Source organism: Halichoeres trimaculatus, unplaced genomic scaffold, assembly GCF_033239565.1.
Source record: "Halichoeres trimaculatus isolate MK-OKI-2021-1 unplaced genomic scaffold, fHalTri1.1 fHalTri1_scaffold_1, whole genome shotgun sequence".
In the NCBI taxonomy this organism is placed as follows: domain Eukaryota; kingdom Metazoa; phylum Chordata; class Actinopteri; order Labriformes; family Labridae; genus Halichoeres; species Halichoeres trimaculatus.
Window position 1 is genome coordinate 42,245,298 of NW_027437179.1, and position 24,433 is coordinate 42,269,730.

The following is a 24,433-nucleotide window of genomic DNA, read 5'->3' on the forward strand; positions in this document are numbered from 1 at the left end:
TTTAAAAACTTAAATATGCCACTAAGAAACTCCCATGCCAGTTAAAATAACTTGAGTATGCCACTAGGAAAATGTTATGTTAGTTTGAAAACGTAAAAATGCCGCTAAGGAAACTGGTATGCAGGTAAAGAAATCTTGAATATGCCACTAAAAAAACTGATATGCCAGTTCAAAAAAAATAAATATGCCACTTAGAAACTGATATGCAGGTAAAGAAATTTTGAAAATGCCACTAAGGAACTTGAATGCCAGTGAAAAACTTGAATATGCCACTAGGGAACTTGCATGCTGGTCTGAAAACTTGAATATGCTACTAAGAAACTGGCATGCCAGTTTAAAAACGTTAATATGCCACCAAGAAACTGATATGCTGGTAAAAAAAATCTTCAATATGCCACAAAAGAACTCACATGCCAGTGAAAAAAAATACATATGCTCCCAGGGAAACGTTATGTTAGTTTGAAAACTTAAATATTTTGCTAGAGGACCGGAATGCCAGTTTAAAAACTTTGATATGCCACTAGGAAACTAAAATGCCTGATTTAAAACAAGAACATGCCATTAGGAAACTGGAAAGCCAGTCTGAAAACTTAAATATGCCACTATAAAAACTGATATGCCATTAAAAACTTGAATATGCCATTAGGGAACTGACATGCCAGTTCAGAAACTTGAATATGCCACTAAGAAAATAATATGCTATTAAAGAAATCTTGAATGTGCCACTAAGGAACTCACATACCAGTGAATAAACTTTAAAATGCCTCTTGAAAACTGAAATTCCAGTTTAAAAACTTAAATATGCCACTAAGGAACTCCCATGCCAGTTAAAATAACTTGAGTATGCCACCAGGAAAATGTTATGTTAGTTTGAAAACTTAAATATGCCTTTAAGAAAACTGGTATGTAGGTAAAGAAATCGTGAATATGCCTCTAAAAAAACTGATATGCCAGTGTAAAAAATTAAATATGCCACTTAGAAACTGATATGTAGGTAAAGAAATTTTGAAAATGCCACTAAGGAACTTGAATGCCTGTGAAAAACTTGAATATGCCGCTAGGGAACTTGCATGCCACTTTAAAAACTTATATATGCCACTAAGAAACTGTAATGCCGGTAAAGAAAACTTGAGTATGTCACTAGGATACTGACATGCCAGTTTAAAAACTTAAATATGCCACTAAGAAATTGCTAGCTGGTAAAGGTATCTTAAATATGCCGAGTAACTCACATGCCAGTCTGAAAAAACTTGAATATGCCACTAGGGAACTTGCATGCCAGTCTGAAAACTTGAATATGCCACTAAGAAACTGATATGCTGGATAAAAAAATCTTCAATATGCCACTAAGGTACTCACATGCCAGTGAAAAAAATTAAATATGCTCCGAGGGAAATGTTATGTTAGTTTGAAAACTTAGATATGTTGCTAGAAGACTGGACATGCCAACAACAAGAACATGCCATTAGGAAACTGGAAAGCCAGTCTAAAAAACTGATATGCCATTAAAAACTTGAATATGCCTCTAGGGAACTGACATGCCAGTTCAGAAACTTGATTATGCCACTAAGAAAATAATATGCTATTAAAGAAATCTTGAATATGCCACTAAGGAACTCACATGCCAGTAAATAAACTTTAAAATGCCTCTAGAAAACTGACATTCCAGTTTAAAATCTTAAATATGCCACGAAGAAACTCCCATGCCAGCTAAAATAGCTTGAGCATGCCACCAGGAAAATGTTATGTTAGTTTGAAAACTTAAATATGATAGGGATCTGGCATTTTCCACTCAATAATCTTTGCGTGTGGCAGCCAGATTCCACTTTCATGCCATCCTTCACAGGAATCAGAGTCCAGCGCGTTGAGTAACCGGCCACTCACAGTCTGAGCTGCTGAGAGCATCAGGTGATCACTGAATGATGATTGGACACCGCGTTGTCTCCTCCTGACGTTAGAAACAATCGAGGAGCGTCCTCACTCCAGTGAATCTCTCTGTTTGACATTTATTCTCCCGGCTGAGTCGACGTGTTTTCATCCACAGCTCTCTGGAGATTCTCTGTGTTTTGTTCCTGCTCTTTGTTTCTCAAACCGAGGTCCTGCTCGGATATTCAGTCATTAATATAATCCTAATTTATCCCCTGGAGTGATGAATAATTCATGAAGAGATCAAACTGCTCCACTTTGACACCGTTTTGTTGTAATTAATGCACGCACAGGTTGAAAGGGACAGAAAGAGGAGCAGAGTTTGATATTTACAGTTAGACAATACCACTATCTGTATGAGAGGCTTCCTGCTGCTGGGTGAAGGATTCAGCTGGTGGAAAACACACATGATGTCCTCTAAATAATGATAAAATAACACTTCAGTCCAAATCTGATGAAGATTTCTGAGCGTTGGTTAAGTTTTTGTTTAATAATCTAGAGTGGGGAAAATAAGTATTAAACGCGTCATATTTTTTCTTAACACATTTATTTTCCGAAGCTGCAATTCAAACCAAATTTCTCCCAGACATTGATATTAACTCAAATTATCCACAAATGAAAAGAAATCACAACGTTCAGGTCCATAAATAATGATTATGGTGAATTAAGTACGATAACACAGGAAAAAAGGATTGAACACACCATGGAAAGGCTGAATACTTTGGACAGGAAATGCACCATACCACCTGAAATCTGTCAGTAATTATTACTTGGACTTCCAATTAGTGCAAACCAACATCAGCTGGGCTAGAGCAAATTGATGGTCCTATAAAAAAGGTGTTTTTTCACCAAGCAGTTAAATACCACACACCTCATGATGGGTAAAGGCAAAGAGCTCTCTGAAGACATTCACAACCTGATTGTTGCTCAGCATCAGAATGGAACTGGTTACAGACTTATATCAAAGCACCTGAATATTCCAGTCAGCACCGTTGGGGCCATTATTCACAAGTGGAAGAAGCACCACCTTACCATCAACAGGCCACGCACAGGAGCTCCTTGAAGATTTCTGACCAGGGAGTCAGAAAGATAGTCAGAAGAGGACTCAACCAGCCAAGGACCACCCTGAAAGTGCTCCAGAAAGACTTGGAGGCAGCAGGTACAATTGTTACAGAGAAAACAATAGGCAATGCACTCCACCACCATGGCCTCTATGGACGCTCAGCCCACAAGACTCCATTCCTCAAGAAAAGGCATGTTGAAGCTGGTTTAAAGTTTGCTAAACAGCATCTTAACAAGCCTGTAGAATACTGGGAGAATGTTGTCTGGTCAGATGAGACCAAAACTGAACTTTTGGGCTGTCATACTACAGACCATGTTTGGAGGAGAAATGGCTCTGCACATCAGCCAAAAAACACTACACCAACAGTGAAGTTTGGAGGTGGAAGCATCATGGCATGGGGTTGTTTCTCATCTCATGGTGTTGGCAAACTTCATATAACTGACGGAGCAATGAATGGAGCCATGTATGGGGAAATTCTTGATCTGAATCTGCTGCCATCCACCAGGATGATGAAGATGAGACGTGGTTGGACCTTCCGGCAGGACAACCATCCAAAGCACACGGCAAAGTTGACTCTCAAATGGTTTCAGAAAAAGAAAATCAATCTGTTAGAGTGGCCTAGTCCAAGGGTCTGCAACCTTTACTTTCATAGGAGCCGTTTTGCCTTGGTACACCTGGATTAAAGTCATTCAGGAGCCACAAGATCGACTTTATCTTAAAACAATAAAGGCAAAAAAGGAAATAGAATTCTATATGTGAAAAAAATCACACATATGATTTATAAAATGATACATGTGATCTGTTTTCTTTTTTTAATGTTTAATAAATTTACTAAAAAATCAAAAAGTTGCCAAAATATGCAAAAACTTCATTAAATTTCACAAAGTTGTTTGTGGCAAAAATTTGCAAATGTTGTTTTAAAAATTTAAATTTTTAAGATTTGCAAAAAATAAAAAAAATGCAAAAAAATCATTATTTTATAAATTTTGTAAAAATATAAAAAATGAGATTTTGGTCATTTGCAGAATTTCTTTTTTTTATATTTAAAAAATTTGCAAAAAAAAATAAAAAATCATAAACTTAAAAAAATCCATAAAAGTAAAATGTGAAAAATATGCAAAAAATTTCTAACAAATTTTGAAAAATTCAAAAAATTACAAAATTTTTCAATGAAATTAAAATCTAATACATTTTCCAAATTTTTTAAAATTTTGAAATTCTGCTTGAATATGATAAGGCATGAATTTAGTAAGTGTCATTGTCTGTAATCATCAACACCCTCTGTAAGAAAATTTTCAATTTTATTATTTTTAATTATGTTCATTTAAATCTACAAGGAGCCACTGCAAAGGAGTCAAAGAGACACATGAGGCTCCAGAGCCACAGGTTGAAGACCCTTGGCCTAGTCAATCACCTGACTTCAATCCAACTGAACATTTGTGGGAAGAGGTAAAGAAAAGGGTTCACCAGAGGGCACCAAAGAATATTCCAGATTTAAAGACAATCTGTGCAGAGGAATGGGCCAAAATCACTCCTGAGCAGTGTGGGCCATTAGTTCAAACATACAAGAAGCTTCTGGAAGCTGTCATTGCAAACAAAGGCTTCTCCACTAAGTATTGGATGAGTCTCAGTTAGCGTCTTCAATACTTTTTTCCTGTGTTATCGTACTTAATTCCACATAATCATTATTTATGGACCTGAACGTTGTGATTTCTTTTCATGTGTGGATTATTTGAGATAATACCAATGTCTGGGAGAAATTTGGTTTGAATTGCAGCTTTGGAAATAAGTGAAATGAGAAAAGTAAAGTCTTCGATGGCGTGCAGCTCTGAGGGTGAGGGTCTCCTGGGCGTCAGGAGTTTGTTTCAGTCTCAGGTTGAGATGTTGATGCATCGACACCTGTCCGTCATGTTGCTGTTTTGTTTACCTGCCTGTGTCCCTGTCAGCAGAGATAGTGAGGATGACAGATGACTCACTCCTCATGGAAAACACGTGCAGCACCGATCATCTGCAGCTCGACTGATCGTTGGATCTTTCCGTGCTCCTGTAAACGCTCTGCAGGGAGGGATGAGGCGGTCGATGTCGGCGTGCTGCACAGACTGAATGTGTGTTTCTTTCCTGTGTGTGTCAGTTCCTACCTGCACTGTAAATGGGCGACTCTGGAGGAGCTGGAGAAGGATCCCAGAATCCACCAGAAGATCAAACGCTTCAGGACCAAACAGGCTCAGATGAAGCACCTGTTCACGGAGGTGAGCGCTGTTTCTCCTCGCTGTCAGCTCCTTTTATCACACACTTCCCCTTCACACTGACTCTGTGTGTGTCCTCTCCGCAGCCCGATGAGGACTTGTTTAACCCGGACTACGTGGAGGTGGATCGAGTGCTGGAGGTGGCGGTGACCACGGACACAGAGACCGGAGAGGTGGGTCCGCTCAGCGCCGAGTGTGTCCTGTTAAAAGCTTTTCTCTCTCACACACACACTGACTCTGTGTGTGTTCCTGTGTGTGTGTGTGTGTGTGTGTAGGAGGTGACTCATTACCTGGTGAAGTGGTGCAGCCTTTCCTACGAGGAGGCCACGTGGGAGCTGCAGGAGGACCTGGACCCTGAGAAGATCAAGGAGTTTGAGGAGATCCAGAAGCTGCCGGCCGACCTGAGACACATCGTGAGTATGAACGAGGAGGAAGAGGAGGAGGAAGAGGAGAGAAATAGATCACAGGGTCAGCTTTAAAGAGGTAAAAACATGGTGGACTCGAACCTGAGACGCTCTGGTTTCTGTCGTCGTACTCTGAGCGTCCTGGAGCCGTAGGCGTGGATTTAGAGGTCTGGATAATTCACCAGCTCCTCGTTTGCATTCTGTGTTTGTGGGAAGATGAAAGTTAAAAAAAAGAAACCGAACAGCGACGTCTCAGCTTTGTGTTTCCTCTCCAACGCTCCCTGAAAACCTCAGATTCAGCGTGTCGGCCTGGTTCCTCTCCGTCTGCGGCTGCACGCGCTCAGAGCTGCTCTCAGCGTCTGAAACCTTGTCTGTTTGTGCTCTGCTGGGAATCAAACCCTCAGACTCTCAGGAAGGACTGAAGTCCTCTGCCTCAGGTGGATCTCTGGCTCCAGGAAGATCCGATGACGTCACTTTAACCTTTCTCTGTGTTTCTCTGTCGTCTCAGGAGCGTCCTCTTCCAGAGAAGTGGCAGAAGTTGGATCGCTCCAGAGACTACAGGAACGGGAACCAGCTCAGAGAGTACCAGTTAGAGGGCATGAACTGGTTACTGTTCAACTGGTACAACAGGTGAGACTCACACACAGCTGCAGAAGTTCACCTGGTGGAGCCAGGACGAGACATGAGAGCAGTTTTAGGCACATTTCAACAGCAACACTGCAAAAATATGAAATCTTACAAAGTGTTTTTGTCTTATTTTCAGTAGAAAATGTCTTTTTAGACTCAATATGAGCCATATTCACCTGATCAGTCCAGAAAAATGTTTTATTTCAAGTTATCTAAAGACAAAATTAGGTCTGAATTGTTTGTAACAAGTTTAAAAATCTGCCAATGCAACAAGAGAAAAGTTTCTTGTATTAGGACATTATGAACTTATTGTACCTTTCACTGACAAACAAAAAAATACTTCTTTCATCAATACTCACAGTAAAAAATCAATTTCCTGGCTCTTAAAATGACGAGATATGATTTAAACTGCAAATATTCAGGAGCTGTTTGTTGCTGCTCTGTCTGTGCTATGGAAGCCCTAGACGGCCAAAACACTCATATGAAAACTAAACAGAGGAATATTGCAAATAAGACAGAATTAGAAGTTTTTTTTTAATTTATAGAATTGTACATGTGTAATCTTTGTTTTTCATTTGTAATAAATTTGCAAAAAATGTGAAAAAATAATACATTTGAAAAATGTGCATAAATAAAAAAAATGTTGAAACAAAAAAAAGGGTAAAAATTTGAAAACGACAAAATTTTTTAAAAAATTAAAAATAATTAGAAAATAAAAAAATAATTAAAAAATAATAATTTAAAAAAAAATCAAAAAATTGTAAGATAAAAAAATTATATCTCAAAAATTTGCAACATTTTTTTTTTTGGAAAATTAAAAAGTGTTGAAAAGTGAAGAAATTAAAAAAAAAAAAAACACATTTTGGAATACTGTAGAAAAGTTTTGAAATTTCAAATATTTGCAAAATTTCCCCCCAAAAATTGAAATTTTGAAAATTTGCAAAAATAAAGAAAAAAAAGGATCATAATAAATGTGCAAAAATGTAAAATTTTAAATGAGTACCTAAATTTGATTAAAAAAAATGCACACTTTGTGTTTTGTTTTTTGCTATTGTTGTGCCACGTATCAACCCTCTGATCAAAGATCTTCAGGGGTCGTACTTTCAGACTTAGAGACCTGATCCTGGACTCTCTCCTGTCCCCCTTTAGGAAAAACTGCATCCTGGCAGACGAGATGGGTTTGGGTAAAACCATCCAGTCCATCACCTTCCTGTACGAGATCTTCACCATGGGGGTCCGCGGGCCCTTCCTCATCATCGCCCCGCTGTCCACCATCACCAACTGGGAGCGCGAGTTTCGGACGTGGACGCACATGAACGTGATCGTGTACCACGGCTCGCAGATCAGCCGGCAGATGATCCTGCAGTACGAGATGTTCTACAGAGACTCTCAGGTGTGTGTCCTCCCCCAGGAGGAGCAGGAGGAGCAGGATGAGTCAACTGGTTACAGACACAGATCTGTGGGGAGGAGGAGGAGTGGGCGGCGGTTTGTATCTGTTCAGGGAGCAGTAACGCCGTCACAGGAAACAGAGAGGGCAGATGATCCCCACGTGCTCTGACTCATCTCTCTGCTGCTGCTCGCCTGGTTTCACCGCAGGGTCCAGGTTTTCAGACCGGTTTCTCTGATCCTCCTGTCCCCTCTCGCTCTGACCTGCAGGGTAACACCATCCCCGGTGTGCTGAAGTTCCACGGCGTGATCACCACCTTCGAGATGATCATGGCCGACTGTCCCGAGCTGAAGAAGCTGCACTGGCGCTGCGTGGTGATCGACGAGGCTCACCGCCTGAAGAACAGAAACTGCAAACTGTTGGAGGGGCTGAAGCTGATGAACCTGGTCAGTCCTGGTCCCTGCAGGAGGATCGGCCTCGGGGTTAGTCCCTGGTTCCTAAAAGGAGGTCTCTCTCTGTCCCCACAGGAGCACAAAGTCCTGCTGACGGGGACTCCTCTGCAGAACTCGGTGGAGGAGCTGTTCAGTCTGCTCAACTTCCTGGAGCCGCTCCAGTTCCCGTCAGAGAGCTCCTTCCTGGAGGAGTTCGGAGACCTCAAAACGGAGGAGCAGGTACGTCAGCGCGAGGTTCACATCGTTCATAACTTCATCCTGTGGTTTCTAACATCAGCAACTTCTCATTCTGCGTCAAATCAAACACGTTTTCATTTCTTACTCTGTGTCTTTGTCTTTGAGAGGAAATCACACGGACACGTCTCAGACATTCTGCCTCAGACACAAAGTTTTTACCTGTTTATGAGTCAAAATAATGAGATTAGACAAAATAATAAGAGAAGAAAATTTAATTAAGAGAGAAGAATTTCATAGATAAAAGATTAGAGCTAAAATTGAAGGAAGGGGTCAACAAGACGAGTCTAACGCTCAAAATGATCAGATTCACAGTCACAAATATTAGTTTGAAGCTAAAGTAATGACATAAATGTCAACAACAGGAGTAAATAGTCAAAACATGAGATAAGAAGTCAGAATAATGAGATAAAAAGTTACAATATTGAGATTAAAAAGACATTTTTAATGAGATTTAAAGTCAAATATTGAGATATAAGCCATAAACATGGGATGAAAATTAGCTTTACTGAGATTAAAGAGAAAGATAAGTTATATAAAACACTTTTAAGTCATAAATATAAGTGAAAAAAATACTTGAAGTAAAAAGAAATATTTTTATTAAACAAAAAGTCACATTTAAAAAAAACACAAAATTCCAAATGACAAGAACAGTGAGTCCAAAATTTGTGAAAAATGTAAAATGAAGACATAAAAGTTAAGAATGAAATAAAAAGGTGAAAAATGAATAAAAAAACAGTAAAAAAAAAAGTCTCAAATATCAGATTAAGAGTCATAAGGTGAATTAAATTCAATTGTTGGGCAAAATCACAAAGAGAAAATAAAATGATAAAATCACAATAATAATAAAAAAATGTCCTAACAACATGATGTGATGCAACGTTTATTTTGACAGATAAATTCTGATTTTAGTTTTTAGATTTTTAGTCTTAGTCATATTTTAATCATCTGGAACCTTCTGGTCTTAGTTTAGTTTTAGTCGACCAAATATCAGCAGATTTTAGTCAAATATAATGTAAACAACCTAAAAGTTGTACGATGCTGAAGAGCTAAAATCTGCTGTTTCTCCAGTGTTCGCTTGAGGCTGGCTCCTGAAGTACAGGAAGTCACAAACACACCAAGCCAAAAAAATTAACCCATTTACAGCCTGGTTCAAAAAACGTCTCCTGTCTGAGTCGCTGATTTTACTACCAGCACCCACTGTACGGGGGGTGAATTATTTTCTAACTCAGTTGTTCGGAGGATGTTAAGATCGCGGGCTCCCCCAATCAGAGGCACAGCTGAGGGTCACGTGACCGACAGGTGCCCAATTGCTGTACGCGAAGCCCTTGCCACTACCAATATGGCCGCTATAGCCGATCTGCTTCATTTTCCGTTTCAGAAACAGACGGGTGACGTCAGTGAGACTATGTCCATGTTTTATACAGTCTATGGGGGCTACAGACGGAGAGGTTCACCTGTTCTGAAATGTGGCGCTGCATCAAACTATTATTAGAGAATTTAGCGTTGTGTTATAACGATACATAAACTTGGACGATGGTTTTGCAGGCAGCATCATATTTTCTCTTACAACTTGCCACATTTGGTGGCGTCAGGTGTTTTTCTTCTGTTATTTCTCACCTTTTCAGCTCCACTCTTGCTTTTACTGTCCATATTCTTGTGTTTGTAGCATAGACTGTGTAATAATAAAGGCTTGTACTTGATCTCATTGTCCTCCGACGAGCTCTGCTGTGTAAGCGCATGCTCGGGCGTGTTGTCAAACATCTTTGTCTTTATTGGTTGACGAAAGTCTCAGTTATATTTCGACAAAGTCTTCATCATCACGTCTGACTTTTTAATTAATTTTACTAATTTTATTTAGTTTTATTCCCTGAAAAGGTTTGTTGATGAATATTTTTTGTAATGGTCTACATCAATGAACGGAAAACTGGTGCGATGTGCTTCCACTGAACGCTGATTTTAGTGCTGACGTCAAATAAAGAAGGTTGTTAATGTTTGTTTGATGCTGGACGATGGAGAATGAGGGTGAAAAAGAGGAATTAAAGTGTTTTTCTTTGTGATGTTTGGTCACCAGGTGAAGAAGCTGCAGGCCATCCTGAAGCCCATGATGCTGAGGAGGCTGAAGGACGACGTGGAGAAAAACCTGGCTCCCAAAGAGGAGACCATCATCGAGGTACGGCTGAGGGACCAGAGACTGCTCGCCACGAGGGGTTAGAGCGCTCAGAGGAGGATTTAACCTCTGTGTGTGTGTGTGTGTGTGTGTGTGTGTGTGCAGGTGGAGCTGACCAACATCCAGAAGAAGTACTACAGAGCCATCCTGGAGAAGAACTTCTCCTTCCTGTCGCGAGGAGCCAACCAGCACAACATGCCCAACCTCATCAACACCATGATGGAGCTGCGCAAGTGCTGCAACCACCCCTACCTGATCACAGGTACACACACACACACACAGGCTGCACACACACACACACACACGTGGTGAAGCGTCCGTCTCTGAGGACTAACTCTGGTCTGCCTCAGGGGCCGAGGAGAAGATCCTGGAGAGCTTCAGGAAGTGTCACAGCCCGGACGCCGTGGACTTCCAGCTGCAGGCCATGATCCAGGCGGCGGGGAAGCTGGTGCTGATCGATAAGCTGCTGCCCAAACTGCTGGCCGGGGGACACAAGGTCCTCGTCTTCTCCCAGATGGTCCGCTGCCTGGACATCCTGGAGGACTACCTCATCCAGAGACGGTGAGGAGTAGCGGGAGGAGCAGCAGCAGCAGGAGGACGGGGAAACAGCTCTGGGTTGATTTCTGCAGGTTTCTTCGTCCTCTGACGTGAACTGTCGTGTCTCCTGCAGCTACACGTACGAGCGCATCGACGGCCGCGTGCGGGGAAACCTGCGGCAGGCGGCCATCGACAGGTTCTGCAAACCGGACTCAGACCGCTTCGTGTTCCTGCTGTGCACCCGAGCCGGAGGTCTGGGGATCAACCTGACGGCCGCAGACACCTGCATCATCTTCGACTCCGACTGGAACCCTCAGAACGACCTGCAGGTGAGCACGCCACCAGGGAGGAGGGGGGGAGGCGGCGGTGTACAGGGAGAGGAGAGGATTTTTTTCTTCTCATGATCCTTTTTTATAAACTTTGAAAAAAAAACAACCTTGAATCATTTGCACCAGGAGCTGAGACTTGTCTTTCTTATCATCGTTTAAAAAACACGTTTTTATGGTTTTTTTATGAGGAGACACATGTGGTGAGAAACAGGTCTGAGTATTTACAGATCTGTGTTCACATGTTTTTTTAATGTATTGGTTTAACACACAGAGACAGTATACACTAAAAAGCATTTCTGTTAATATGTCGGTTTAACCAACTTGGCTAAAAATAAATAAAATGCATCAAAAAAGCAAAACAAAACTGTAGAAGATCTATTTTATAATAATATTGCAACAAAATAAGTTACAAAAAATGCAATAAAAAACAATAAAATAAAAAGTATAATTGGTAGTTTGATTTAGATACATGTTTTGTTATAGTGGTTAAAATGATCTATCTGTCCCGATGGCAGCAACACATAATGTGTTCTTAAATGAGAGCGAATACTATCTGTTATCTACAGCAGGAGAAACCCAGGAAAACATCAGCCAATCACATCGATCAGGATCCAATCTGTTAAACCAATCAGATCCCGTCCTGCCGTTTTTCTCTCCTCCTGCGCGGACATTTCACCGGCGCTCACTGCCCCTGACTCAACGCGTGTTCCTGAGTTTAGCAGTGTATAGAAACTACCCATACCCCGATTACTGGTAACTGCTCCTCTGGCCAAACGGAGCAAGAAAAGAAAGATGGAGGCTGAAAAGACTGAAACTAGAAGGAAATTGGACGAAGCGAGGCGAAAACCAGAGTCAACATTGGCCGGATGAGGTACTTGGCTCTGGGCTGTAGTCTGGATCAGAGTCTAATAAACTCACCACAGGGACTCTGACAAGCAAAATAAATGTATGGTATTCAGTAGGTCCTAGAGAAAATGTACATGTAGTATTTGTATTATAGCTTTACTCCTGATATTGTGTCACAGGTAAAAGTGGACGATTCTAGCATATTTGTTTTTTAGCTTCATGTTTTAACGTTTTGGTGTTTCCTTACCTCTAAATGAGACATGACTCTACGTAGAGCAAAACACAAAATGATGTGCTGAGTCGTCTTTCAGTCATTCACAATCAGAGTCGCGAATCAGCGGCGCCTGTGCATGTGAGCGGGGGTGTTGCTCCAAGGGGAGGAGCTCCAAGGGGAGGGGCTAGGAGGAGTCCTGACGAGATGCTACATTCAAATTCATGCTAGTTTTTCAGGACTGCCAACCCTGGCTTTAAAAGTTCAGACCGGGTGGTCATAGTCACACACACATGACCATGTTTCTACCATCGTTTTTAAACTTCTTTTCAAAGAAAGGTCAGTGTCAGGCTCCATGAGCTGAGCTGGAAGAAAAATCGGGTGAAAGTACACAATCACAATCCCTTCCACTGACAGACCTGGGGGGTATTCCACGAAGCTGGCTAAAGAAGGCTGGGCTATCCCCGGTAAGCGTGGCTTGAATAAGCGGCCACTTCAATCTTAGCTGCAACTCGTTCCACTAACGAGGCTCAGCTGATTTTCAGAGAGGCTTATTCAAGCCAGGCTGATCCAAGCTGCGGCTAAGCGCGCGTCCGCGGTAGATAAAAAGCCCCGATGTGTCGATCGTCGAAATGACCAAATCATGTCAAAACCGAGAGTGGAGACGTTTCCCTCAGCGGAGAAAACACTCCTCATGGAGTCGTATGATGACTTCAAAGTGAAAATCACATAAAAGGGTGACACGGTGGCAATTAACAAAGCCAGAGACGCTGCTGGTTCAAGAATATCATGCTTATGTGTCAAATCAACACTGACTGTTTCTGCTGAGTTTGATGACCTTTTTCTTCTCACTCTGAAGCCCCTCACACTGCTGTGGCCCAGAGGAGATTGATCTTGATTAAATTAAAGCTGTTCATATATATATAGGCCTATATACTTCATGGGGTGATGTTTCATCAAACACTGACTAAAACAGCAGAAAAAGACATGTAGATGAGATGTCTTTTTTTTTTTTATTAGAGATGATTCAGCTGTCAGATGAGATGTGTCAGTGATACAGTGCCCTATATTTAAATAAGGAGGAAGACACAAAGTTATGTCACCATGTGGAATCACCTTTACATTATCATCATGATCAGAACGGACCGCCGGTAAAGGAGGGTATTTCTATGGAAAATTGTGGCTGTTGTCACCTTTTATATCATAAGACAATTTCTGCCTTTATTCTGTTATATGTTGACTGTACTTTGAGGGAGACAGAAGAAAGAAAATCAGATAATCACTGGTGGGATCGAACCCACGCCGAAAGTAAAACATAGATCACCGCGCGTCCGTGCCCTACTCTCGAACCCCTCAGCCACCTACTTTCCTGCGTTGTAGACAGACAGTCTAGTATCTGACATGTCTTGACTCACGGTCATTCCAGTCTGGTATAACTGGGGCGGTTCACCTGTCAAAGGATCACGCAGGTGTCCTAAGGCGAGCTCAGGGAGGACGGAAACCTCCCGTGGAGCTGAAGGACAAAAGCTTGATCTTGATTTTCAGTATGAATACGGACCGTGAAAGCGGAGCCTCACGATCCTTCTGACTTTTTGGGTTTTAAGCAGGTGTCAGAAAAGTTACCAAAAGGTCTCAGCTTATGTTTCTGAACAAAAACATCATCTATTACAGGTATAGATTAATTTAATGTGACACCTGCAGTTCACAAGGCGTCTTTCAGAAGCTTGTCAGACCTTCTCTGAGACACAGCTAAGGTAAGCCTGACGTTTAGCCTGACCGGGACCAGGCTAGTCGCACTGGCTAATTTACCATGGTTACCAAGCTACGCTAGCCCTAAGCCTCGTTTGTGGAACCAAACTCTCGCTAAAGTTAGCGAGGCTAACCGAAATAAGCCAGGCTTTGAGCTAAGCCAGCTTCGTGGAATACCCCCCTGGTTCCCCTGTCTGTTGATGTTTTCTTATGCAGCTGTTATTGTGGCAATAGTATTTGTGTGTGTTTTGTCTCGCATTCCTGCCACACATCGTATTTCTCACGCTGAAAAAAATGTCCACAGAGAAACATCAGACTTAACTTGGACTCGTGAACAATCATCATGATCTCTCTTTTCCTGGCGTATAAACATTAGGGAAACTCTGAAACGTCTGACGAGCTATGACGCATCATAGATATGACACGCGTCTGACGGTACCGCTCATTAGCACATCTGATGACGAAGACGCAGACAGAAAACTCCATCTCCAAGCTGCTGTTTTTAGTCACTCACTGAAATGATAAGTTCAACCTGAGGTATCCTGCATCACGTATTGTTTATAACGAGGCGAAGACAGTTTCATTTTTAACGTTCGCCTTTTTTCTGTAAAAGTTGTGAGAGGATGTCCAGGACACATTAGAGGTGATTTGGTGTCAATAAATTTAGAAATGAGAAAGCTATTTAAAATTTTAACCTGAAAAAAAGTGTCTTTTTAAGGCAAAATGTTGTTGATGATGAAGATTTGCTGAATTTCTTTAAATCATTATGTAGTATTTATTGTTGTGATATGTCAAGGGCTGTCACGTCCTAAAAAAGCAGTGGATTGGGGGGGAGAGTTGTAGTCTGCATTCGAAACTTGAGAGCCCTGTGTAAAATATTTCATATGTGTGCATAATCCACAAAAATCTGGTCTTAAAAAGCTGAAAAATCTTAGTGTTTACTCGAAGACCTCATACACACACTCATCATCAGTTACGGGTAAGGCGAGCCTCCTGATTGGCTGTCTGTGTACATGTGATTTCTGCCACAGCCCTGCCGTGGGAGTGATCTGAAAATGCGTAAAGAAAATCTGTCCGTCAGTAGCTGGTTGGTTAAAGTTGTTAAATATCTGATGATTAATTAACTCTTACAACCTTACAATAAAAATCTAAAGATACTCTGATAATTAAGATCACGTCACCTCCTCTGGACTGTACCGAGTCTGAGCTCGTCTCCAGTTTGAAGCTGCATCTTTAACTCTTTGGAGACAGGAAGTGAACGCAGGCTTCAGGAGAGCTTCAGACGATAAAGAGACAAACAGAGCGCGCTCAGTCAGTTTTTATCTCAGAGCTGAGTCAAAGTTCGGCCTTTCGTTTGTATCTTTATTTATTTTGCAGAAAGACAGAAAGCTGAGCAGACGTGTGCAGACATGTTGGTGTTTTTGTCTGTGAATCGTTTCTCTCAGAGGAAACAAAGCGCCTGGTTTTAACCCATGACCCTGACATGTTTCTGTTTCTGACTGTTTCTGACTGTTTTTGACGCAGGCTCAGGCTCGCTGTCACCGGATCGGTCAGAGCAAAGCGGTGAAGGTGTACCGCCTCATCACCAGGAACTCCTATGAGAGGGAAATGTTCGACAAAGCCAGCCTGAAGCTGGGGCTGGACAAGGCCGTGCTGCAGGACATCAACCGGAAAGGCAGCCTGAACGGGGTGAGACCAGGAGGAGGAGGAGTCTCCATCTGAGCACGCTCTGTGTGTCCCAGCTCTAACACCTGTGTCCCTCCTCCGTCAGGTGCAGCAGCTGACCAAGCTGGAGGTGGAGGACCTGCTGAAGAAAGGAGCGTACGGAGCGCTGATGGACGAGGAAGACGAAGGGTCCAAGTTCTGTGAGGAAGACATCGATCAGATCCTGCAGAGACGGACTCAGACCATCACCATCCAGTCTGAGGGGAAAGGCTCCACGTTCGCTAAGGTACCAGAGGAGGACACTTTAGGTGATGGGATCAGTCAGTAAGAAGCTCCTCTCACTTCCTGTCTCCTTGTCTCCTCGTCTCCTCGTCTCCTTCAGGCCAGCTTCATCTCGTCCGGGAACAGAACGGACATTTCTCTGGACGACCCAAACTTCTGGCAGAAATGGGCGAAGATCGCTGAGGTGGAGATCGACTCCAAGTCTGAGAAGGTTGGCAGACCTGGTTTAGATATTTAAAGGGACAGTACGCGTTGTTGAGCATCAGTGTAAATCCGTCAGTCAGTCTCTCTGACTTCTGTTTTTCTCCTTTAAGATCACTCTTTCTGTTTCCTTTATACTTTTTCATTTTGTTGTCTTTTACCACCTCCCAGATTCTTCTCTGTTTTCTACTTTTCATTTTTTTATTTGATTCATTCTTTTGTTTTTCACTTTTTCATGTTATTTTCCTCTTTAATTCCTAATTTTGTTTTCCTGTTTCCTATTTCCTTTCCTCTTTTCTGTCCTAGTTCCTGAATAACTGTCCTCCTGTAGTTTCCTGTAACTTCCTCGTGCTGTTTTTAGACCTTTCTTATGATTTATTTCTTCCTTTCTCCCATCCTTATCCTCTCCTCCTTTTTTTTCTGTTCCTCTTTTTATTCCATCCTCACTTCCAGCTTTTCCTTTGTCTCTTTCAGTTTCCTTGTCCTCCTCGTTTTCCTTTTTCCTCTTTTTAAACCTTTCCACCTTTCTTTTAAACTTTGCATTTTCCCTTTTTTCTCCTGTGCTTTTTTGTGCTTTTTTCTTTCGTTTCCATTTTCTCTTTTCTTTCTCAGCCCCCACCCTCTCGTTCCTCCTCTTTCCTTAACTTTCCTCCTATTTCTTTCGTCCTCTTTCCTCCGTTTCCCTGTTCTTCCCTCGTCTTTCCTCCTATTTCCTCCTCTTAACTCCTCTTTCCTCCCAACTCCTCTTTCCTCCTCTTCCCTCGTATTTCCTCCTATTTTTTCCTCTTTCCTCCTCTTTCCTCCTCTTTCTTCCTAATTGCTCCTATTTCCTACTTTTCACTCCTATTTTGTCCTCATCCCTCCTCTTCCCTTCTCTTTCCTCCTATTTCTTCCCTCTTCTTTCCTCTTCTTTCCTCCTCTTTCTTCCTAATTGCTTCTATTTCCTACTCTTCACTCCTATTTTGTCCTCTTCCCTCTTCTTCCCTCTTCTTTCCTCCTTGTTTCTCCTCCTTACTCCTCTCTCCTCCCCTCTTGTCGTCTCCTCTCCTCCTCTGCGTCTCTGAACAGATGGAGCTCTTTAATGAATGAAGCAGAACTCACACCGAGCTCAGCTGCACACTTTACACAGCAGAGTGTGTGTGTGTGTGTGTGTGTGTGTGTGTGTGTGTGTGTGTGTGTGTGTGTGTGTGTGTGTGTGTGTTTGTGTGTGTGTTTGTGTGTGTGTGTGTGTGTGTGTGTGTGTGTGTGTGTGTGTGTGTTTGTGTGTGTGTGTGTGTGTGTGTGTGTGTGTGTGTGTGTGTGTGTGTGTGTGTGTGTGTGTGGACCCTGGCTGCTGTATCTTCAGTAATAAAATCTTTCTCCCCTTAAGTAAACACAACTTTGCTCCCTGCATCCTTTTCCTTTCCTGTATCCTCTCCTTTCTTCTTTTTGTCTCCTCTCCTGCCTCCTCTCCTGTTTCCTCTTCTGTGTCTCCTCTCCTGTCTCCTCTTTGTCTCCTCTCCTGTTTCTTTTTGTCTCCTTTTTTGTCTTATCTCCTGTTTCCTCGCCTCTCTACTCCCCTGTCTCATCTCCAGTCTCCTCTTAGTGTCCTCTTTGTCTCCTTTCCTGTCTCCTCTTCTGTTTTTTATCTCCTGTCTCCTCTCCTGTCTCCTCTTTGTCTCCTCTTTGTTTCCTCTCTCATCTCCTCTCCTGTCTGGTCCCCTTTTTAAAGACTGTCCTCTGTCCTCGTCTCGTCCTCAGGAGTCTCTGGTCATCGACACGCCGCGTGTGAGGAAACAGACCCGTCACTATAACTCCTTCGAGGACGACGAGCTGATGGAGTTCTCGGAGCTGGACAGCGACTCGGAGGAGCGTCCGTGTCGGACCCGACGACTCGGCGAGCGCAGCCGGCGGTACCTGCGGGCCGAGTGCTTCAGGGTGGAGAAGAATCTGCTGATCTTTGGGTAAGAGACGGGTCGGATCCTAAAACCGCTGCGTCAGAGTGACCTCAGGTAACCTCTGAGCGACTCATCAGGAAACAAAACGCTGTGTTCTTTCATTCATGGCGTCTACATTTGGTACCCAGCGCTGTGTGAGCAGCTGCAGGTGTAAACAGTCTGGTCTGTTTCTGCAGCCACGTCTTTACAGAGCAGCAGGAGGAGGAAGAGGAGGAGGAGGAGGTGTTAAAACATGCTCTCCAAAGCAGCAGCGCCGTTTGCACGTTTAGAAACTCAGACTCAGTGTGCACAGCGGTCAGGGTCCAGGAGCTGCTCTGATGTCACTTCCTTCAGACTTTTCCTGCAGAAAACTCAACGAAAATGAGACAGAGGAGAAAATGAGGAGAGTTTGGATCATGCACCAAAGAGAGAACGATCTGATTTTTTAAAGAAAGATGGTTGAGGAGAGGTTGCATGTGTCGTTTTCCTGGACCCAGTTATTGTTTATTTTTCATCTCAGTGGTTTTTTCTGTGTGCAGCTGGGGTCGGTGGAAGGACATCCTGAACCACGGACGCTTCAAGTGGCACCTGGCAGAGAGAGACATGGAGGTGATCTGCAGGTGAGAGAGAAGCTGGATTATAATCTCAGAGTTTCACCTTCAACACTTCTTTTCTCAAACTTCATAAACTTGTGATTCATGACGCGAGTAACGTCCGTTTCTCTCAGAGCTCTGCTGGTTTACTGCCTCAAACACTACAAGGGAGACGACAAGATCAAGAGCTTCATCTGGGACCTGATCACGCCCACCAAAGAGGGTCAGGACCAGACTCTGCTCAACCACTCAGGTGAGACCCTCAGTAACACACCTCCTGGTGGTTTGTGGGGAAAAGAGACTGGAAAGATCCTTCCTCCATGCATCCTTCCTCTTGAGATTTATCTGTTTGGTCTGAGTTTCTGCAGCGTGAACACCATCAGTCTGTTTTTTCCCGTCAGGTCTGTCGGCTCCGGTTCCTCGCGGTCGGAAAGGGAAGAAGCTGAAGAACCAGCTGAACGTCCCGGAGCTGAAAAACGCAGACTGGTTGGTTCACTGTAACCCTGAGGTGGTTCTCCAGGACGAGAGCTACAAGAAGCACCTGAAGCAGCACTGCAACAAGTCAGTCCATGATGTGAATCTTAGAGATCATAAAGCGTCTGAGCAGGAACAGGAAGTCATGTCTCTCTCCATCTGTATGTCTGCAGGGTGCTGCTGAGGGTCCGGATGCTGTACTACCTGAAGGTGGAGATTTTAGGGGAGGCTTCGAACCAGGCTGTGGAGGGGATTCCTGCCAGGTACAGAGTTTATACTCTTTTTAATCACTTGTATCCTTTTTTAACTTGATGTCTCTCTTTCTGGAAGAATTAATCTTATTAGAGTCACAGAAAAACAGAAGGGATGACTTCAAGGGATCACGTCAAAGACAGTAAAGTAAACAGCTCTGAAATTTCAAAGCAAACAGAAAACAATGGGAAAAAACACTTACCCAACAAACCTGAGTGTGTTAATCCATCAGATGTTTGGTGAATCTGTTGAAACGTACTGCACTGTTGTGTGATCTGAAGTCAGATTAAAGAGGGACACTGTAAAATGTAATTTTTTTACTTTACTTGATAAAAAAAATAGGAAACTGATTGCCTCAAAATTTCTAAGTGCAGTAGATCATTAATTTGAAGTTGTTAAAACTGAAAAGAAACTGTGTTAAGACAACTCCTGTCATGGCTGTAACTTTGAGTGTAGTTAATAGAGGTGTCCCAGTCCGATATTGATATCAGATATCGGTCCGATATCAGCAAAAAAACAAATATCGGTATCGTATTGGAATGCATCTAAAATCTCTGATATAAGCAGTTCTTGTTCCCCATTGGTTAATAATAAATAGGTCCGATTTTCCTCATACCTACTGTTGCTGATTACTGTTCTTTGTTTGAATTATATCACTTAATCAAGCCTTTTCTAACATGACAGACATACTACAAAATAAGTCATAAAAGTATGTTTAATGCTGATATCGTATCTGATTAATATCGGTATCGGCCAATACTCAATGCTACAGTATCGGTATCGTATCGGAAGTGAAAATGTAGTAGTTAACACAAAATCATTTGTCAGGTTAACTGCAAAATGTAAGTTGAGAAAACTTAAAGAAACATGTGTCACTAAACACACTGTAAAAAACATTGAGTACATGGGTCCATGCCATGTGGAGCACAGAAAGCAGATTGGTCTAGAGGAGCACAGATAGCCAGTCCATGCAGAGGAGCACAGACAGCCTGTGCCCCCTCCACCTTCAGTGTAACGAAACATACAGCAGGGTAGGGATGTTCGACACCACTTTTTATGCAGACCGATACCACTACGAGTACTCCTTCTTGAGTACTCACCAATACCGAGTACCGATACTACTAGCACTTTTGAAACATAAAATTTAAATTAACCGTGACAGATCATTTTGATCAAAGACAGCACAATCACTTTGCCAATGAGCCCAAATAAAACTCTCTGAATTAAGAATGTTTTTTGATTAATATTAAAAAAATATTTATTAAAAGTGCACAATAAAACTAACAACTGTCAGAGTTTAAAATTTCTAAAGTAAACCAGAGTGCAAAATAAAAAAGTTTAACTGTTAACTCTTCCTGGTTCATTCATGTGTCTGAAAAGAACTTGGGGCACATTTGCCATGGTGTTAAACCACAGCAATTAGCACCATCTAGTGGCAAGGAGGACCTGCTCGATGTAAGATCTTTTTGCCTAGAGTATCTGCAGCCTTCATGAGTACCTATACCTTAAAAAAGTCTGGTATTGGCCCGATACCGGTACCAGGTATCGATATCTGGACATCCCTACAGCAGGATCTTATATCGACTGTGTTTCCTCTTCACTCACGGTTACAAAACACCATCACAACAAAAAATATCTTTGCTGTAAAACAACAGTAGAATATTGGCAGCAGGTTTGACAGTATTTTACCGTTATTTCACAGTGTTAATTTTTACAGTGTTGTATTTAAACATAACTTGATTTTACCATAGGTATCTCCAAGTCTTTTTACAGAAACTTGTGACAGTCTACCTGAAGAAAACTGCAAAAAATTCAAGTTTTATCTTTTTAAAGTTACTCATTTTAGATGAAAAAAGGTCATTAGCTCAAATAAAATTCACTGATAACAATAACTGACAAAAATAACCTTACAACTTAAAAAGATTAAAAGATAAACTCTAAAAATGCCCACAATGCACTGGGTAACACTCTCAGAAAAGTGATGGCGTAGGCGTGTTTTATTCCCACTCCCACCCAAATTCCTTTATTGTCAATTTGACAAGCAAAGATTTTTTGTAGTTGAGATGATGCCAACTTAAATTATGTGTTATCACGACGACTTCAAAAATCTTTGGTCAAACTGACTTCAAATATTACGGCAAATGTGAAAAATCACTTTTTACAGTGTAGTTTATGGGTTTATTGGGTTTTTCTGTCATCCTGCTGAATTAAACACTGACATCACACACTGATTTACCTGTCTGTGTGTGTGTGTGTGTGTGTGTGTGTGTGTTTGTGTGTTTCAGTAAACTGGACGTGTCTCTCCCTGACATCGACTACATCGAGATCCCGGCCTCGTGGTGGGACGCGGACGCCGACAAGTCTCTGCTGATCGGCGTGCACAAACACGGTGAGAGGAGACGAGTCACGACGAGACGAGTGTTTGTTTGTTCATGATCCAGGAGTGTCCTCACTTTTTCAGAGAGGGACACATTTCATTTATGAACTCCAGGGGGCGATATAGGGGAAATTTGTCAGGATGGTTTTTTAGACCTAATATTTCTGATTCCTTCTTTCTTCTGCTCCTCTTTTTGTCTTCACTTCGATCTGGTCTCGTGTCCTCTGGTGTCTCTGAACTCTCACGTTCGTCTGCGCAGGCTACGAGCGGTACAACGCCATGCGAGCAGACGCAGACCTGTGTTTCCTGGAGCGGGTGGGGATGCCTGACGTCACGGCGCTGTCAGCTGAGCAGGGAGGAGGGGAGGGGCCTGTGGACATAACAGACAGGTACACACACACACAGAAACACACACACACACACACACACGAGGTGGCGTTACATCATCAGCTCTAACCCATCCTGCTCACAGCTGAAGGAGGATTCCCGTAAAGAGTTAAATTTGATCCGTGACCTCCTGTGGAGCTTTTAGACGTCTTCATGCGTCTTCAGGACGTGGCTGCTCATTTCCCGCTCCCCCTCACACACTCACAGGACGAGGCTGAGGATGTTTAAAGTCCAGAGAGGATGGATGAACTCGGCGTGTTAATGTATTTTCCAGCTGCTGCCGAGCCGTGAAGATGAGCTCACAGGAAGCTTTGATCCTCCTCCTGGAGGGAAATGAAGCCGTCACTCCTTTTGTCGCCAGTTTAACCCACAGCAGCTTAAAGCGGGGCGACGAGACCTCCTGGAAACTGTCGAGACCAACGGTCTTCAACCTGCAGCTCTGTGACTCCTCTGCAGTGGCTCCTTGTAGCTTTAAAAAATATGATTGAAATAAAGAATAGTTTTTTTTCTTCCAGAGGGTATAGATGATTAAAGACACTGACACTAAATAAAATCCTGCGTTAACATTTAGTTGAACTAAATCTTCATCCCATCTGTCAATAAAGCCTGCCACAGCTCTACTTCACCTCCTACAACATCAACATCCACCAACTTTCCATGCACCTGTGGCTAACCTCAAGTTTTACAGCCCTGGGAAGATAACTACATCTACAAAAAGACTCATCTGGAAGAAAATACTGATTTTAATTCTGTGAGGATGGATTCATTTAACTGACAACGTGCTGGATTAACAAAAATGATTATTATGTGGGAAGACATCAGCAAACAACAAGAAATGATGAGTTGAGCAATATTATTAATGAATGTTATAAAATTCAAGAATTATTCAAAGTTTTTGAATTTTTCAAAATTATTTTCTCTTTTTTTTTTGCAATTTTTAAAGTTTCATAATTTTCAGAATCTAAAAAATTTAAATACCTTTTGTGTTTCTGAAAATGTTTGATATTTCTGCAAAAAAAAAAAGAAATTTCCAATTTTTAAATTAGGTTTTGTCAATTTTTAACATTTCATTAATAATTTTTTTTTACATTTTTGTTCATCTTTTTTTTTAGATATTAGAAAAATATATATATTTTAATTTCTTGCTAATTTTTGACATTTCTTTTTTCTTGTACATTTGTGATTTTTTTATAATGTTTTAATTATGTTTGCCATTTATTGAAAATTTTAGGATTTTTGGATATTATAGCAAATTTTTTACCAGAAAAATGTTTGATTTTTTTTGCAAATTATTGGACTTTTGTGTTATTTATACCAATGCAATTTTTTTTTATTCCATGTTTTTTTTTTTTTTTTTTTTTTTTTTTACAATATCAGGAATTTAAAAAGTTTGCGAATTTTATTTTTATTTTATTTTTTAAAATTTTGCAAATGTATTCAAAACGATTAACTTAGACACCACACATACAATTTCATAACTTCAAATACTCCTCCTCTAGATAATTTTTCGTTAGATTTAAACCATGTATGAAAGTTTATACACTCTATAGTCTTGATTATAAAGATAAAATACATTTTGTGGAATGACTTTAATCCAGGTGAGCTGAGAAAAAAAGCTCCTATGAAAGTAAAGGGTCTAGACCCTAAGACCAAACAGGGGCGAGTGGAGCCTGAGAGGATCTTTTGTTAAAGTCCCATTCAAAGAAAAACTCTAAAGATTTTGAAATATTCCAGTTTTTTCATGACATGATGATACGGCTCTTTAGTGGCCCGGTTTTTAGACAGTTCTCCAGTTGGACTGACCCTGATCCAGGAACAAGACTTGCTGAGGGGAAACTGTGAATCTGAATTAGACGCTGTAATCTGGACTCTTTCCTTCTTCTTCTGTTTCCTCCTCAGCGTCTGTAAACCAGGGGAGCCGAAGGACGAGGCTGAGAGCAAAGCTGACGGAGGAGAGGACAGAGACGAGAGCAGCAAGGTGAGGATGGCTCTGACCTCGCTGAGGTTTTGGTTAAATAACGTTTCATTTCCTCTCTGGGTTTGGATCCTGAGACTCTCCACTCCAACACGGAGCTAATGATGCAGAATAGAAGCAGAGGAAACAT

At 41.8% G+C, this 24,433-nt stretch overlaps 1 protein-coding gene across 5 annotated transcripts in view; it reads left to right on the top strand.

The window, feature by feature from the left end:
* Positions 1-24,433, top strand: part of chd6 (chromodomain helicase DNA binding protein 6) — a 96,597-nt gene that overhangs the window by 51,680 nt on the left and 20,484 nt on the right. For all 5 annotated transcript variants that reach the window (XM_074669056.1, XM_074669136.1, XM_074668973.1 and 2 more), the window contains exons 9-30: positions 5,121-5,238; positions 5,322-5,408; positions 5,511-5,648; positions 6,148-6,269; positions 7,416-7,659; positions 7,923-8,099; positions 8,181-8,324; positions 10,414-10,512; positions 10,615-10,771; positions 10,860-11,070; positions 11,180-11,375; positions 15,706-15,870; positions 15,953-16,132; positions 16,229-16,339; positions 18,070-18,272; positions 18,785-18,865; positions 18,973-19,091; positions 19,240-19,399; positions 19,486-19,575; positions 21,850-21,953; positions 22,201-22,330; positions 24,228-24,306. In XM_074669056.1, the coding sequence (XP_074525157.1) occupies positions 5,121-5,238; positions 5,322-5,408; positions 5,511-5,648; positions 6,148-6,269; positions 7,416-7,659; positions 7,923-8,099; positions 8,181-8,324; positions 10,414-10,512; positions 10,615-10,771; positions 10,860-11,070; positions 11,180-11,375; positions 15,706-15,870; positions 15,953-16,132; positions 16,229-16,339; positions 18,070-18,272; positions 18,785-18,865; positions 18,973-19,091; positions 19,240-19,399; positions 19,486-19,575; positions 21,850-21,953; positions 22,201-22,330; positions 24,228-24,306 (3,115 nt within the window). The remainder of the gene's footprint in view (positions 1-5,120; positions 5,239-5,321; positions 5,409-5,510; positions 5,649-6,147; positions 6,270-7,415; positions 7,660-7,922; positions 8,100-8,180; positions 8,325-10,413; positions 10,513-10,614; positions 10,772-10,859; positions 11,071-11,179; positions 11,376-15,705; positions 15,871-15,952; positions 16,133-16,228; positions 16,340-18,069; positions 18,273-18,784; positions 18,866-18,972; positions 19,092-19,239; positions 19,400-19,485; positions 19,576-21,849; positions 21,954-22,200; positions 22,331-24,227; positions 24,307-24,433) is intronic.